The sequence below is a fragment of the Girardinichthys multiradiatus genome, chromosome 11 (assembly GCF_021462225.1).
Source record: "Girardinichthys multiradiatus isolate DD_20200921_A chromosome 11, DD_fGirMul_XY1, whole genome shotgun sequence".
Taxonomy (NCBI): domain Eukaryota; kingdom Metazoa; phylum Chordata; class Actinopteri; order Cyprinodontiformes; family Goodeidae; genus Girardinichthys; species Girardinichthys multiradiatus.
Genome location: NC_061804.1, coordinates 26,157,770 through 26,175,714, shown reverse-complemented (window position 1 = coordinate 26,175,714; position 17,945 = coordinate 26,157,770). Strand labels below are relative to the sequence as shown.

The following is a 17,945-nucleotide window of genomic DNA, read 5'->3' as shown; positions in this document are numbered from 1 at the left end:
GGCTTCCCTCTGCCAAGGATTCCCTCCCAGTCATTCGGGCTGTGTCGACCTGAGGCTTGCCAAGGCACATTCCTGAATACTGACTTCACCTCTCTCGCTCTCTCTCCCTCTCTCCATGTCCCCACTGCGCTCCTCCTCGACCTCCCTCGCAGCCCAGACAATGAATAAAACAGCCTGTTTACACACAGCAGAAAAATCGAGCAGTGCCAAGCAGAGGGGAGACACTTCCTGGAGACAGTTGCCAACAACAGCAACAGGGAGACTGTTTCAGTGTCCAGAGAGTCAGGGAAAAAAAACAGGAATCTGTCCTTCAGTTCATCCATGCTGCGAACATTATGCTGAATAATGTGTATTAGGTTCAAGCTCTTTTCCTTGCTTTCGAATGGTCACTCAGTGGTTTTAAGAATTTGAAAAATATTTGTTATTATTATTATTATTAGGCTAAATGTGCACCAATCCTTCAGCCGGAAATCCGAATCAGGCCTTATTTCAATTGATCAGATTGGCTCTGATCAGTGATTGGCCAATGTTTTCCATTGCCCAGCTCTGAATGGTCAGTTTTCCCTTGTTTTACAGTGCATGCCAGAAAAAAAATAAACAATTCACTAAAAGCGTCACAAACCCAGAACACTGCATCATTTTTGGTTTATTTGCTGCATCAACAAGCAGCATGCAAGTAGTTTACTTTTTTTTTTTTTTAAATCATTAGTAACATATGCTTCGATGCATGAAGGAGGATTATCTTACAATTCCTCAGTTTAATACTACCTCCATCCAAGTCTGTGCAGCACAATTTTTTTCTCTTGTGTTATAGTCCTGAGGTAAAAGAAAATAAAAACTATAAAATCTGTCAAAAATGGAGTTGAAGGCTCAGACCTCAAAGTAAATTAGAAATCTGTATTGACAGGAAAAGCCTGATCAGTGCTTCTCTGATTGGGACTGAGACTATAGAGTCCTCTTAACAAGCTTGATTTCTGGCTGATTTCAGGCTCATGTGAAAACTGCAAACAAGAATGTTTCAGCAGTTACCACGGCGACATGGCTCAAAGCTCATCACGACGTAATGCATCAGTTTCTGTCAAAATACTCAAACAAAATAGACTGCCAGGCAATCGGGCTTTGATACAGCACACTTGTGACGGCAGGCATCAAACATGCCCTTCTTTCTAATGCATGAGTTCATTTCTGGCCCCTGATCTTCTGCTAATACACAGCTGACACACCTCCACATAAACAAGCAAACAGTCCAGTGAGTGGGTAGCAGTGAGTGGGGAAACACATTTATAGCAAGTGAAGACAGGGGAAATAGTAAGCTGAGACTTGTGCTCCAAGAACCCAAGCAATCTGCTAACCATAAGAACATAAAACAGGCCTATAAATACCATGACGGTAACCCCTAATGATAGCTTCCTATATCCACTTAATCTCTTAATGTATTCTCCCACTGGAAACAGTCTGAATGCATTAAACATATCAAATGGGAATGATAAATGTACCTCATTCTCAACCCTAACATTGTTATAGCGAACATAGAAAGCAGCATAGACAACAGAAGATTTATCATTCATTTCATGAAGTCACTGTTTACCTTACTTTACATGGCTGCAGAACAGCAAAACACAGGACTGATTTGGTTCAGCAACAACCTTGAATTTTATTTTTAATTAAGTTTTAATTCCTAAGTAAGGAAATTTTAATCAGTTAAGAATGCTGTGAAGGTACTAAAACAAAGGATTGCAAACAAAAGGGAAAGATTTTGATTAACATTTCGTTGTTTTCATGGCTTCCATCAACCAGTCTATTATTCTAAAGCTCAAAAAGGTGTAATAACTTCCAAAGACAATGGAGCAGTCTGACACCATAAGAATCCTGGAATCAAAATGCAGCACTATTTTTAATAATTAAGTAATTAAACCATTAAAATAGACTGAAATCGTTCAAAGGTGATGCAGAAAAAAAAAAATAAAAATCACAAAAACATATAGAAGACTTCCAGAGAACTGGACTGTGGACAACTGAATTACACAGTGATAGGAAGTTATAAATAGGTTTAAGGAAGTGCAGAAAAAAATGTTCATAGATAAGCTACAGTCTCTCAGTGTTACTGTTCTGTGGACATATGAGTTTCTCTGGCATTGCATTACATATATCTGATAAGATAATTTCACAAATACAAAAAAATTAAAATTAGTTAAAAAGGTTGGAGGTTCTGTCATAATGCCGTCTCAGGGTCAATGACCAATTTGTACCAATGAATTGCCATTTAATCCATTCAAACTTCCACTTCATACCTGTTGACAAACCATATTGTACCTGTGGACTTAAATCATGGCGTGAGTGTAGTCTTTGCTGCAGTTATGTATTTTCATGAATTAAACTGTTATAAAAATTAATTTTTTTTAATTAATTCAATTTAATATTAGCAGTGTGACAAAAGTTTTATTACACTTTTCCCATTAATTGTGGTTCAGATCGGTTTTGCCAGTTGACATATTAAAGCACAACTACATGACATACTTTGCTGGTTGATGATATTAATTATTAGAGTTACGTGGGCACATTTATTTACAGAAGACTACAAGAAGAATTTGGAACATTACATTAAATAGTTGGTTGTGAAAGTGGGTAAAAAATGTCCTGCTGGTTGGCATGGAAAGCATATTCTATAAGAAACATCCCATGGAAGACGGCACCATTTACGACCAAAACCGTAAAAAGGTACCAGAAGCCAAAGGCGAAATGAACCTGTACGTGGGCCGGATCTGCTGCCGTTTGTAGGGGTATTATTAGTGTGTAAAAATAAATCTAAAAACCAGAACAAATACCTATTGTCAGAATAGGAGGTTCCATCCTTTTAAAATACTTTTGACCCCAAATAAATTGTTAAACAGTGCAGCAATGAGTACTAACCTGAATCTTTTTTAAAAAGCTTTGAAGTGAGCTGAAACCTGAAACCCAACTTTACACCTCAACGCCACCACCAACAAAAACTGACATAGTACCAGATGTACCAGCAGACAGCTGAAAGATGATTCCTGATGGTTACATGATACACAACTGAAGCTGTGGCACGCTTTGTGCTTCCGTGTATAATGTTAATATTTAATACCTTCTCAAATAATATAAATTCAGCCTATTTGCATTTATTTTTTCAAATAAAAATGTTTGGCCTAACCTTTTTTTAATGTGTCATTTGCAAAGAAAATTTTACTGAGTATTAATTTGCATTGCCCCTGCCTTAGCCTACAAAGCAAGCATGCTGAACTGCTGAAGATAAAGCTGTCTTTAATCGTGAGCCGGAATCAGCGGCCGTGTTCATTTAGTGTGATAGGTTCACCCCCAGGCGATTCAGCACTCTTATGACATAGGAGTTGGACAGGCACAAGAAACATATCATCTTATTTCTCATAGCCAGGAGTGCTTTTCTACAGTCTATTCATTTATTGTTGGACTTAATATAATATTAGGATTTTATTGTATTGAACTTTTAGTGTAACATGTTCAAGTCCTGAGCATGTTTTAAAATTGTACACCTTTTCCCAGACATACAAGCACGGACTTTCAGAAATATTTGTATTTAGATTTGTTTTTCAGTTACGGTAATGGTCTATATTCTCTAGCGAATAGACACTGGCTAATGTTTACAGTTAGAATCATAGAAAAATCATAAAACCTAGTTTTACTACGACTGCTTTCTTATAACCAGACACCTCACCTCTGTGACAGAGACTAGAGAGAAATAGTTCGGAAGCTGTTTATTATTAATATTTTAGGGAGAAAAGGGTATCCCGCCTTGAAAAAATAAATAAATAAAAGTGGAATAGGCTGGTAAAAGATTGGAAGTCAGCCACAAAACTGATTGGTGAGCTGTTTTGTGCACATATGGTGCACTGTTTTTTTTTTCTGCTTACCCCCATCTGTGTTTGCCACCACGTTTCAAATGGAAGTACATTGCAGTCTGATCAGTTACAAAAACCGAGTCGTCTGCAGAGCGGCCTGTTGGACCCTTGAGGACAGTTCCACGAGTCCGGATATATCTATAGGAATCTTACTTACCTCAGAATTTCTTATTCTAATTAGGAAATCCGACCACATCACAGTAGAAGGTGCCACATGGAGTTTCATGTTGTTTAATTTGTTTGGTTCAAATGTTAAATCAGCATTAAAAACCTGCAAACAGCATCTAGAGATTCTGAAATGACTCACGTACTCCAAGATGGTGCTTCATTCTCATTGAGGCTGATTACAATAACATGCACGGTGGGGAAAAGCACACGGTGGGAAGTTAATGTCCTGGACGATAAAATTAGCTGTATTCTAGCAACACATCAACTGATCTACTTGTAATTATGGTACTGGTGATGATGACATGGAAAGAAGAACACATGCAGCTGAAATTTCTGCGAAGATTTGAGATTTTCTTGTTGCCAATTAGGACAGCAGATGACATGCTGCAGCTGTTCATTGGCTGGACTCGGCATCAACAAGCCGAGGAAAGAAACTGCACCCCCCTGTATTTGCAGCATGCTGGACTAAACCAGCAGAATAATTTACACATTCCACTTGTGACTGCATTCTGCTTTTGTTCGCATTTACCTTCAGAGCTTTCTGGTTGTCTAATAATCTGCTACAGATGAATCAAATTGCAACTGTTTCTTCAAGATGTGACTTATCAAGTGATGTCCCACACACATCTTTAAAATAAGCTTAAAATGGTTGCTTCACCCCACATTTTACTGCCTCTAGTGAGTTAAAGAGGAAAAGGAAAACACCCTGTCAACAGAGCAGGATATGCATGTGATGATTAGCACAGAGCTGATATCTCGTCGGGCCTTGAAGCTTCCTCTTGGAGGTCACAGCTGTGCAAAGACCCAGTTTTGAATATCTAAACAGCCTAGGATGATGGCAAATGGTCATCTGGTAGCCAACTCGTATAGCTGGGAGCTGCAAAGAAAATAGCCTGCAATCCCCAAAACACCGGCCCAAAAATATCTGTGTTAACACCATGCTATTTATAAGGTTCATTCTAGGTTTGAAAACCAGAGAAACACTTTTGTCCAATCAAAAGGACCGATCACAGCCCAGAAGCAAGAACAGTTAGGGTGAAAACTGTTACTCTGGAATTACGGTTTGAAGAAACGCAAACTCCAAAGATAGTGTGCACTAAAAGATGTGGGACAGCACAGTTAAATGTTGGAAAACTATTAGGAGTGTTTATACTCAGCTTTGCAGAATTACTCATATGCACTTTTTTACATTTTGTCACATTTCAAATACATGCATTAAAGGAGAAATATCATGCAAAATCCACATTTTTAGCCTTTAAATACATTTTTTGTGTACTTGGAGTCTCTAGGAGTGCAGAAAAGTTGAATTTATTCTCTCCATGTGCTGAGTAGATATCTTTATATTCCGTTTTGGTCAAATGTTTTAGTTCGTTAAGTTTTCTCTAACATCTGTCACGTTTTTTAAACTGTTACATCACCGTTTTTGCCTCGGAACTGCTAAACAAGGTCATGGGCTTCTGGCTGATCAATGTCGCGTATCCGCCATATTTATTTCTTGCTGCGACTTTGTAGTCCAAGATCAAGTATGCCTATGCTGCAAGAGGATACGTTTGGTACGGTTGTTGTGTGTATTAACACACACAATTAATCACACCGTCCCCCAGCATCAGAACCTCTTCAAATTTAACCAAAATGCTGGGTTAAATTTTATTTTTCATGGAAATGTTCCCACATCAGTGGCAAAAGTGCCTTTATTCAGTGGGAAAGTCCTATTTCATCCACTTCAAGCACAGGTGCCTTCAGCAACCTCCGCCAGTATCATGAAGGATTTGCTGAAAGACTTCATCTGATTAAGGGGTCAGTTCCTTCAGTCTATGAAAACGACGGACACAGCAAAGCCGTAAGATACAAAGAACGCTAAAATGACAGCAAACTTTATTTTAGATATGAATTTATTGTTGTGTCGATATGACGTCCTGGCCATTGTTTTGATAGCAGTAGCATCGTGCCTTCTGCTTTTGTTAGTGCTGCTTTTAGCTCCTTGAGGACATAACCGTACTGTGGGTTTTGAATATTATTATGTTGTGGTCATCCATTTTGGTCGGACAGACCGACTAGGCTGCACAGTTCGACAAGCGCAGCTCAACAGGCGTCGCAGCTCTGAAGTCACCCGGGATTATAAAACCCACGGAAACCAAACGTTCGTTGCAATTTCCAGCGTGTCTCACAGGACTACGCAACAGAGGTGCATATCTGGAGAGACAAAGGTTCGCAGGCGAACTTTTCCTCCACACGGCCATTCCAGGAAGAGCTTGAAAGCTGGAAATCTGTCTGATACAAGGAGGTCAGAAGATTTATAACCGATCGAAGGAAATGGATAGGTGTATTTAGAGGTCTGGGCAGTATAAGGCATAGTTTAAGGTGATTTAGAATCACTAGTAGTTAATCCCAAGTATCAACAGCGTAACACTTCAAACAATACTGATTGAAGTGTTACGCTGAGCTGTTTGACTTGATGTGCAAGTGCTGTTTGATCGCGGATAAGATCAGCAAGGTGCGTGTGTATGTTTTTGTCCGGCTGATCCCAAATCACCCAGGAGTTAAAAGTTGGACTTTTAAAAGTTCTGCATTCAAAGCAGCTGCGGCCTGGGCCTCATGGCCTGACCACTATGTTGTTCCAGTTTTATTACTGGAGTTTTTCCACTGAGTTCCCGCCTCAGAGTTTTATGACCCTTCGTTCGAGATTCGGGCCAATCAGCTGCTAGTCGCTAAAGGCGCAGCCCACTGTTTACCAGCTGATCACTGCAATCAAGACATCAGCACACCAGGAGGGTTTCTCTTTCCAAGTAAACCCAAATTGCACATTTTGTGCATAAAACTGCTGGTTTAATTTTCATAGACACTCAATGCACATTTTGTTTTATTAGTTAGGCAATCATTTTAATCTTTTTGTAGAATAGCACTTGTTAGTTAGGTGAAGGTTTTTGGACTATAATAGCAATTATATCAGGGCTATATTGTTCAATAAATGTTCACATATATAAAGAGAAGCGTTTGTGTTTATTTGGTACAAGAGTGATTTATCTGTCAAAATAAGGTCAAAGTTCCCACACCGATCGGTGGAGCAGCTGATTAAAGTGACATTTAGCGTGGTTTGGTTAATAATTATCAATTATTGATAATAATTAACTAATAGTAATTATTAAGTGCTTTGAGCCCATAATCACAACACCAGAGGACATCTCTTACTTCTATTTGTAAGTAATGATTTTCGGTTGAGAAAATAATTTTTCTAAATTATGATTTTTTATTATAATTTCAATAAATATTAAATAATCAATAATCATAATCCTTACAATTACATAAGCAGTTTTGTATTGTTTTTGCAGTTTTTGTCTTGTTTCTGCACCGACCAATAATTGTATCTCTGTTATCAAACTGCAAAACTGGCCGAAAGGGGTGGAATGGATCGCTCTTCGACCTGAAAGGGAGCGGGGTGTGAAGTGACTCTTTAGCATTTAAAGAGACGGCACCGAAACGAGTTGCTCTCAGACGCACCTCAGAACAGAAGTAAAAGAGGGAGCCTGTGGAGCTACAATAACAAGGAATTCAGACCAAAGCATTGCAGTTCCACTTTATATACAGGTCCTTCTCAAAATATTAGCATATTGTGATAAAGTTCATTATTTTCCATAATGTCATGATGAAAATTTAACATTCATATATTTTAGATTCATTGCACACTAACTGAAATATTTCAGGTCTTTTATTGTCTTAATACGGATGATTTTGGCATACAGCTCATGAAAACCCAAAATTCCTATCTCACAAAATTAGCATATCATTAAAAGGGTCTCTAAATGAGCTATGAACCTAATCATCTGAATCAACGAGTTAACTCTAAACACCTGCAAAAGATTTCTGAGGCCTTTAAAACTCCCAGCCTGGTTCATCACTCAAAACCCCAATCATGGGTAAGACTGCCGACCTGACTGCTGTCCAGAAGGCCACTATTGACACCCTCAAGCAAGAGGGTAAGACACAGAAAGAAATTTCTGAACGAATAGGCTGTTCCCAGAGTGCTGTATCAAGGCACCTCAGTGGGAAGTCTGTGGGAAGGAAAAGGTGTGGCAGAAAACGCTGCACAACGAGAAGAGGTGACCGGACCCTGAGGAAGATTGTGGAGAAGGGCCGATTCCAGACCTTGGGGGACCTGCGGAAGCAGTGGACTGAGTCTGGAGTAGAAACATCCGGAGCCACCGTGCACAGGCGTGTGCAGGAAATGGGCTACAGGTGCCGCATTCCCCAGGTCAAGCCACTTTTGAACCAGAAACAGCAGCAGAAGCGCCTTACCTGGGCTACAGAGAAGCAGCACTGGACTGTTGCTCAGTGGTCCAAAGTACTTTTTTCGGATGAAAGCAAATTCTGCATGTCATTCGGAAATCAAGGTGCCAGAGTCTGGAGGAAGACTGGGGAGAAGGAAATGCCAAAATGCCAGAAGTCCAGTGTCAAGTACCCACAGTCAGTGATGGTCTGGGGTGCCGTGTCAGCTGCTGGTGTTGGTCCACTGTGTTTTATCAAGGGCAGGGTCAATGCAGCTAGCTATCAGGAGATTTTGGAGCATTTCATGCTTCCATCTGCTGAAAAGCTTTATGGAGATGAAGATTTCATTTTTCAGCACGACCTGGCACCTGCTCACAGTGCCAAAACCACTGGCAAATGGTTTACTGACCATGGTATCACTGTGCTCAATTGGCCTGCCAACTCTCCTGACCTGAACCCCATAGAGAATCTGTGGGATATTGTGAAGAGAACGTTGAGAGATTCAAGACCCAACACTCTGGATGAGCTAAAGGCCGCTATCGAAGCATCCTGGGCCTCCATAAGACCTCAGCAGTGCCACAGGCTGATTGCCTCCATGCCACGCCGCATTGAAGCAGTCATTTCTGCCAAAGGATTCCCAACCAAGTATTGAATGCATAACTGTACATGATTATTTGAAGGTTGACGTTTTTTGTATTAAAAACACTTTTCTTTTATTGGTCGGAAGAAATATGCTAATTTTGTGAGATAGGAATTTTGGGTTTTCATGAGCTGTATGCCAAAATCATCCGTATTAACACAATAAAAGACCTGAAATATTTCAGTTAGTGTGCAATGAATCTAAAATATATGAATGTTAAATTTTCATCATGACATTATGGAAAATAATGAACTTTATCACAATATGCTAATATTTTGAGAAGGACCTGTAGACCACAACTGAATGATTAAAGTGTGAAAAAGAAGGGATGTCTTCCTTTAATGGATATGGTCTGATCTAACCAGAGTGCCTTTCTCTACGTTTGCTGTATCAATGCTTGGCTTGTGGCAAAGTGCAAATGGGACTTTTTACGGCTTCTTTCAAAAACGTCAACTCCTTCGTAAAAGTCAGATTTGTGGAGTGCACCTCTAATCCTGTAGTCCTGTCAACAGATTCTTCCACCTGAGTTGTGAATCTCTGCAGCTCCTCCAGTTACACCATGAGCATCCTGTCAGCCTTTATGATTAAGGCTATCCCTACACAGCCTGCCATTTTAGGTTGACGGACATGTTTTGGTAGGCATGTCTCTTTTTTTTTTTTTGGGGTGATGTCCAAAGCTTGGGAATTTGTTTTATAACAATTTTGCTTTAAACCTCTCCACAACCTTCTCCCTGACCTGTCTGTTATATTGCTTAGTTTTCCTAAAGCTGTTTGTGCACTAATGTTCTCTGCAGTGTAAACAGTACTCTAAAAGTAATATTTATTCATCTTAAAACAGACTGAGTCAGTACACCAGTCACATTAAGCTGCTGCCCTCTGACAAGAGATTGCATGCTATAGACTATCTTCAAAGCACATAATCTTCATTTCCTATCTACATTTGAATATTTTATGTTTTTCCACATATTCTTTTTCCTATTCTGTGTATAGATGTTATTTTGTATATATTGTTTATTATTAATATAATTTCTTTTCATTTAGCCGCAAAGGGGGAAGCTAGTTCAATTTCATTTCATTACTGTACAAAGTATGACTATGTAATTACAATAAGGAGTTGCTGTTTTAAATAGTGTAACTGCACTGCTAAACAAGAAACATTTTTAAATACATTCATGTTCACGGAAAATAGTTCAAACACCAAAAGGACCAATCCCAGGCAGGTTTAGGGGGTTTGCAGACATGATCACCTGGAGTGTATTGTTAATAACATAGGGTGTGACTAGTTTTGCATGTATTTCTAAACAAAGCAAATAAAAAAGGCAACAACTGAGAATACATGACACACAGGGAGGTCTTGTCTATGGGACCATCTGTGCCTCAGTGATGTCCAATAAAGAGAAAATGATTTAAAAAACAAATCAGTCAGTTAACACTTTTTTTTTAAACATCCACATATACCATCTGGTTCCAGATATACTCAACACATTTCTCTCGGAGCTCATAGATCTTCACAAAACCTAACAATGATTTTAAATGATTACAGACTGTGTTAAAACACCTCATCTTACTTTGTCTCTGCGGCGGACCGGACTGTGACTCAACATCATAGTCAACAACATAAGGCTGTAACGATGACAGACAGATGCAGAGGTGGGAGGGAAGAAATGACAACTACAGGTCCTATCATATCATTAAAAGGGTCTCTAAACGAGCTATGAACCTAATCATCTGAATCAACGAGTTAACTCTAAACACCTGCAAAATATTCCTGAGGCCTTTAAAACTCCCAGCTTGGTTCATCACTCAAAACCCCAATCATGGGTAAGACTGCCGACCTGACTGCTGTCCAGAAGGCCACTATTGACACCCTCAAGCAAGAGGGTAAGACACAGAAAGACATTTCTGAACGAATAGGCTGTTCCCAGAGTGCTGTATCAAGGCACCTCAGTGGGAAGTCTGTGGGAAGGAAAAAGTGTGGCAGAAAACGCTGCACAACGAGAAGAGGTGACCGGACCCTGAGGAAGATTGTGGAGAAGGGCCGATTCCAGACCTTGGGGGACCTGCGGAAGCAGTGGACTGAGTCTGGAGTAGAAACATCCAGAGCCACCGTGCACAGGCGTGTGCAGGAAATGGGCTACAGGTGCCGCATTCCCCAGGTCAAGCCACTTTTGAACCAGAAACAGCGGCAGAAGCGCCTGACCTGGGCTACAGAGAAGCAGCACTGGACTGTTGCTCAGTGGTCCAAAGTACTTTTTTCGGATGAAAGCAAATTCTGCATGTCATTCGGAAATCAAGGTGCCAGACTCAAGACCCAACACTCTGGATGAGCTAAAGGCCGCTATTAAAAACACTTTTCTTTTATTGGTCAGATGAAATATGCTAATTTTGTGAGATAGGAATTTTGGGTTTTCATGAGCTGTATGCCAAAATCATCCGTATTAAGACAATAAAAGACCTGAAATATTTCAGTTAGTGTGCAATGAATCTAAAATATATGAATGTTAAATTTTCATCATTACATTATGAAAAATAATGAACTTTATCACAATATGCTAATATTTTGAGATGGACCTGTAATACAGTATCACAGCAACTTTAGAATGCAGATACTCACAAGAGCCCACTAGAAGAGGGAAGTGACTGAACCCCCCCCCCAACCCTTCCTTCTCAGCCCACAAAGTGCAAACACTGTTAGCGCTGTTTCACCAACTACACCTGACGACTTCAGAGTGAAATGTAATGTGCAGTCGCGCTGGTGTGATGCAGGAGGAAGAGCAGGAAGCGGCACAACGTATCGTGTAGTTCAAACTTAAGTGATAAATTCAGACCGCATTTGTGTCAAGTTGCAGAACAGGAAGAGAAACAACATCATGACAGAGATCCCACTAGACTAGAGGAAGCTGTAGTTATCTGAGGCAGAAGCTGAAACATGCGTAACCTTTGATTAGTTAAAGAGGAACACTTAACAATCTTAATGTCTGTGATGAGAAAACAAAACAGGTGCAGATGGGGTTTTTTTCTTCAGAAGTCCACTTTTGCAAAACAGCAGACCTACAAGTATGATGACCTTATCTGAAAAGACTTTACAATTATGTGAGTAGAGGCTCAGTGGGTATACAGCAAGGCTTTAGTTTGACCTTTTGCCATTTTAGATAAACACCGTATGATAAGTTTCATTTTATTTACATAAAAATTAAAAACTAAAATGTATAACTTGATCCAGTTGATTTTATTCAATCACAAAAAAAGCAGTCATCATGCCTACTGCTGAGTTAGAAATGCACCAAGAAATAAGATTTGGACCGGTGATCGGCCAGCCAGGAGGTCATAAATCCCATCTTTTACGGTCAGTAAACACTCCAGCGTTTCCCCTACCAATTTCCAAAGGGGACAGCACTCTCACAACTGCAACTATTTCTAAACAGTTAAACTAAAACTAAATCTCATGTAGAAGACTGGAAGCTGTATGAATGGTTACCTACCAGCAACTGATCCCTGCTGACTGGAATGTTTTTACCTTGCTGAAACTCACCCGACCATCATGACCTAATGTGCATGACCTGATTGTGTTGGATAATCGGTCCCCCTGCGTGAAGGTCCCGTGGAATTTTTACAACCTTGTTAAATCTTCATAGCTTCACAGCCTTGCATAGCAAAGCTGAAAAGGGAAACAATTATGATAATATTGACAAACTATACCCTCTGGTGCAATAAGATTCAGCCGTGTGAAGAGCTAAAGCCAGGACGCAGGAACCTCTAATGGGGAATTCTCCACTCACCTGAGTGTAGCAATTTTTTAAAGACTGCTGTCAGGAGACCCACTACCCCAGGAAAAAAAAGTCAGATTTCTCATGGGGACCAGATGGCTTTTTACTGATACGTTCTGAAAATGAACACGATGCACCTTTGAAAAAAAAGGCTGTGGGTGCACAGGACATAATCAGCCACCACAAAGCCTCCTCCCTGCACCCACATGCAGAGAAACATTGTGTGTGAGAGACTTTCTTCCCTCTCTACAACATCAAAAGCAGCCATTTCTCAATGAAGGTGATAAAGTGTCTGGTAAAATGAGGTGCTTGTACACCCCGACAGCAGAATTAACTAAATGCCTCTTTGAATGAATGAAGATGGGAGCATTGGAGCTCCTGGCTGAGCATAAATGGAAGGCGTAAATGTGAATAAAAGGCCAGCCAGCTTCTTCTTGCAGAAAGTCTGTCCAGATGTGGTGGCTAAGCTAATTTTCCAATATCAGAGAAAAGAATCCAAAAATTGGCAGTGTGTGTTTGAGGGGGTTGTGGGGTCCTCACTGTCACAACACAGAAAAGCACCACAAAGCAACAGCATCAAAACACTTTTTTAAATCATTGTCTTTTATACAGCATCATATGAAGGGAAAAAGCTGCCCTAATAAACATGAAAAAGATGCCACCATCTGTCCTCTTGGAAAGGAAAATCTCACAGAAAGGAAGCACACCTTATTTCAACCTTCACTTTACCTTCAGAAGTATTGAGGCAAGATATGCTATGATAATGGTTCAATTAAAGTGACAGGTAACTGCTTACAGACTGTTCTCAGATGGTTTGGAAAACCAGCCGAGGATAGAAATTATTTATCAGTTCCAGAAACCGAGAGGCAGTGTGGAAACCCGTTCCAGGACCGTGGAGGAGTTCTGTTTTAGCACATCAGTTTCTCCCCTACCATTATTAATACTCATCTCAGTAGAGTTAGGGAGTTTTTTAAGTTATTTCTAGGAACAAAGTTGCCAGAGAAAGTGTTGTAGCGACCAGTGTTTTCTTTGGCTGTATGGAGTATCAAGTAACACAGTAATTCCAACCCCACATGTTGCTGTGGACTGACGGTCAGCTGGCTAAAATAAGGCTCTTGCATTTTTTCCTCTCTCACATCATAAAATCAGTTGGCTAGAGATGGGCTCTGATTCATGATTGGCAGATCTAATACTGCATCAAAACTAAGAACCCTCACCATTGTCAGTTTAAAAACACACGACCGACAGCATGCATTTTGATACACTTCTTTTTCATTTAATAAAAATCTGATAATGGTAAGGGACATAGGCTTGATGCATAAATCTTGTAATTCATTGGATTCAAAACTAGTTACCCAGTAATTATTGCCATCAAAGGCCCATGTATATCTTTTATGCGGTATAGTCCTTAAAACAAAAATTCTGGATAGGTTTAAAATATGGTTGGTGAGACCTCCAAAAATTGTGTGGACACCGAAAGTGGGTCTAATATCATACCTCTGAGTTCCTGCTGACAGTGCCCACCGACAGCGACAATCATGATACCGCCATTCAAAGGATGGAGGCAAACACAAAGCAGATTAAATATATGCGGAGTCAGCTCATGATCAGAAGATTAAAAAATATATAACGCTTGTTTGTAAGAAATACAGAGTAGGAAGATGTGCTGTTTTTTTCCCCATTTGGTTAATTTATCTGTCAGCTTTCCTGGTGAGAAATCCTTTTGCTCTTTTCTTCAAACTAGGCAGTTAACAAACCACCACATTATCTCCTGCTGAGTGCCTGTAATGAAAACTGTATATCTCTAAATATTGTGCAGTGGTTCAACTGAGCTAAAAAATAGATATAAATATTGTGTTGGCTTGTTGGTGGGGTCCAAGAGGCTTGTCATCATGAACACATGGTTGGGCCGAGTATACCAAGCTGCTCCGGGGCCGTTACTGATAATGAGGACCTCTGGAGGGCTTCAAATGTTATGTCAAATCTGAAATAGGGCTATAAAGCTTTTGAGATTGCAGTTATTTATTAATCTGTTAAAGATGGGAGAAGTCCACTCAGGTCCGTCAGAACTCCTACAGTTCATACAAAGTAAAAATATTAGGAGAGTTAGTTTAGTGCTGGTAGGATATTAACTGCTCAGGACTTTTCAACAAAACCCCATTTAAAAAAGGGCCCAACTGTGAGCCAGCCTTGTATGGGGAGGTATGTTGAGGAGAGCCTACTTGTCACTTGTATTAACGGAAACACATTTTTGTGTGAATATCACACTGTGAAACCATGGTATTTTCACTTAAAGTTATTGTAGTTTAAGAATCTCATTCTGGTCAAAGCCTAGTTTTCGGTTAATGATTCTGTTTATAAAAAGATCCTGTTACCCTAACGAAGCAACTACCCCCTGCAAACAACTCTGAACAGATGCTCCCTGGAAAACAGCATCGAGGCTCACATTGAGCCCTCGCTTCATCTGCAAAGCCTGTGGTTTGCCAGCAGAGGGGAGGGAGACATTTAGCAGTCTAACATCAGTGCAACAACCCAAACTAAAAAACAAATCCAAGCCATCTTGGTGCTGCATTTAACTCGCTTTGGCTCTCAGAGGAGCAGCATAAATGCCCTTCAAGTGTAAGCCCTAAAAGGGAATGAAAGGGTATTCCTTCCCCAGTGTTTGCCTGCAACGTGCTCACACAGGACAGGAAGTTCACAGCTAAAAGCGAAAGAGATGTTATCGATGGCAAGACGTTGCTTTTTTCCATGAAGTCATCACAAGCCCCTGGGGTAGAGAGAGGCTGGCTTGCAACAAAAGGGCTAGTGTTCGTCACCGCACAATGTGCCACTCTGCTCCACGGCTCGGCCACACATGCAAATGACAGGCCAGGAGAGAAAGGTGTGCTGATGTCAGGTCCGAGTCCAAAATGCTCATCAAACAACAGCATGGTGTACAGGATGATGAGGGCTAGGGTGGAGAGGTAGAGACAGATGGGGGATGTAGCTGCTACATGACTAAATAGAATCCATTTACCTACACAGCAACTTTGTCACTGCAGATCCTAAAGCTTTTTTAGGACCTGGAAGCAGACAGCTGTAACAGACAGGCATCTATGATCCTATGTGTGGTGCAATGTCCACTAGAAACATCTAGAGCTGTTGAAAGTGAAAACAGGTTGTTCAGGGTCCTCAGTTTCATCATCCAGTCTATTTCATTTAGTGTTCCAGTCAGGTAGCCTGAGGTAGCCTGCTGTGCACTTCCTGATCCCCGCCTGTTCTCAGACACGCAGCTGTACCCTCTGTTAGTTCTCACTCTGGGGCTGGGTGGGTGAATGGGTGGATGGCGGGGGTTCTGTGGCTGTGGACTGAGCAGCCTGACGTGATGCGTCTTCGGGGAGCACATGGATAATAAGAGCAAACCAAAGGCTGCATGAAATGTCCACATGTCTTAACTTTAACCAGTGCGATGCATTCTGGAGGATTTCAGCACAACTATGAGCTGCAGTCAATGTGCAACTTGTATAAGTGCTGGAGGGGAAATGGTTAGTTTATTTATTTTATTTTTACCCGCACGATCTGCCTCAGCTTGAAAATATAACGCCAGCAGAGGGATTTCCTGGCGGATGAATCCATTTGAGCTATGATACGGAGTGGGAGAAAGAGTGAGCTAATGTAGGTGTAAAACTTACCGTTCGGTCCATATTTCTCCAGACCGACTTTAACCTGATCCAGAGTCAGTCCCGTGATTTCGTTCACGTCGAAGTGGTCTAAAACTTCGCTCGCAGACTTAGTGTGCGCATTTTCCATCTTGGTGGGACGAGGCTTCAGATGATCAGGTCCAAATGCATATAATTAAAGTAGTAAGGTGCGCGGGGTTGGGGCGGTTAGAGCGGCTCCAATTTCCACTGGTGGACGATCAGGTCAGTCGATGTGGCTCTGTCACCTGTCTCCCCCCGAACCACAAGGAAAAGAAAACGTCCGGGTCCGCGGCTCTTGCGCTGTCGTCCTTCTGTCTCTCTGACGCGTCTGTTACTTCATCTCCATCTGAAGGTGTGCAGGCTGTAGCGCCGCAGACCGCCTCTTCGCCGCTCAGCCCTCCCTCCTGCGCGCCCATTGGCTGCGTCTACCTGTGCGCACGGTGCCGCTGCCTCCTGCATCTGCTTAAATCCAGATTGGATAAAGCTTTCACATTGGGTCAGGTTAGTAGGTACTGCAGCGGAATCGCTCCTTATGCTTGTAAATTCAACAACCTTCAGTTGCCCTTCAAGCAGAGGCGCCCAACATTTTTGGGGCCCCTATTTGCAGTTAAAACTGTCACCCATCATCAGCCACCACAACACCACCAATACAGGTCCTTCTCAAAATATTAGCATATTGTGATAAAGTTCATTATTTTCCATAATGTAATGATGTAAATTTAACATTCATATATTTTAGATTCATTGCACACTAACTAAAATATTTCAGGTCTTTTATTGTCTTAATACGGATGATTTTGGCATACAGCTCATGAAAACCCAAAATTCCTATCTCACAAAATTAGCATATTTCATCCGACCAATAAAAGAAAAGTGCTTTTAATACAAAAAACGTCAACCTTCAAATAATCATGTACAGTTATGCACTCAACACTTGGTCGGGAATCCTTTTGCAGAAATGACTGCTTCAATGCGGCGTGGCATGGAGGCAATCAGCCTGTGGCACTGCTGAGGTCTTATGGAGGCCCACGATGCTTCGATAGCGGCCTTTAGCTCATCCAGAGTGTTGGGTCTTGAGTCTCTCAACGTTCTCTTCACAATATCCCACAGATTCTCTATGGGGTTCAGGTCAGGAGAGTTGGCAGGCCAATTGAGCACAGTGATACCATGGTCAGTAAACCATTTACCAGTGGTTTTGGCACTGTGAGCAGGTGCCAGGTCGTGCTGAAAAATGAAATCTTCATCTCCATAAAGCTTTTCAGCAGATGGAAGCATGAAGTGCTCCAAAATCTCCTGCTAGCTAGCTGCATTGATCCTGCCCTTGATAAAACATAGTGGACCAACACCAGCAGCTGACACGGCACCCCAGACCATCACTGACTGTGGGTACTTGACACTGGACGTCTGGCCTTTTGGCATTTCCTTCTCCCCAGTCTTCCTCCAGACTCTGGCACCTTGATTTCCGAATGACATGCAGAATTTGCTTTCATCCGAAAAAAGTACTTTGGACCACTGAGCAACAGTCCAG

General features: G+C 41.1%; 1 protein-coding gene across 2 annotated transcripts in view; it reads right to left on the bottom strand.

The window, feature by feature from the left end:
* Positions 1–16,800, bottom strand: part of atp2a3 (ATPase sarcoplasmic/endoplasmic reticulum Ca2+ transporting 3) — a 69,963-nt gene extending 53,163 nt beyond the window's left edge. Inside the window, exon 1 of one of the 2 annotated variants that reach the window (XM_047378956.1) lies at positions 16,409–16,800. In XM_047378956.1, coding sequence (XP_047234912.1) covers positions 16,409–16,526 — 118 coding nt within the window. In that variant the 5' untranslated portion in view covers positions 16,527–16,800. The remainder of the gene's footprint in view (positions 1–16,408) is intronic. The other variant, XM_047378955.1, reaches the window with a different exon arrangement.
* Between the last annotated feature and the right edge of the window lie 1,145 nt (positions 16,801–17,945).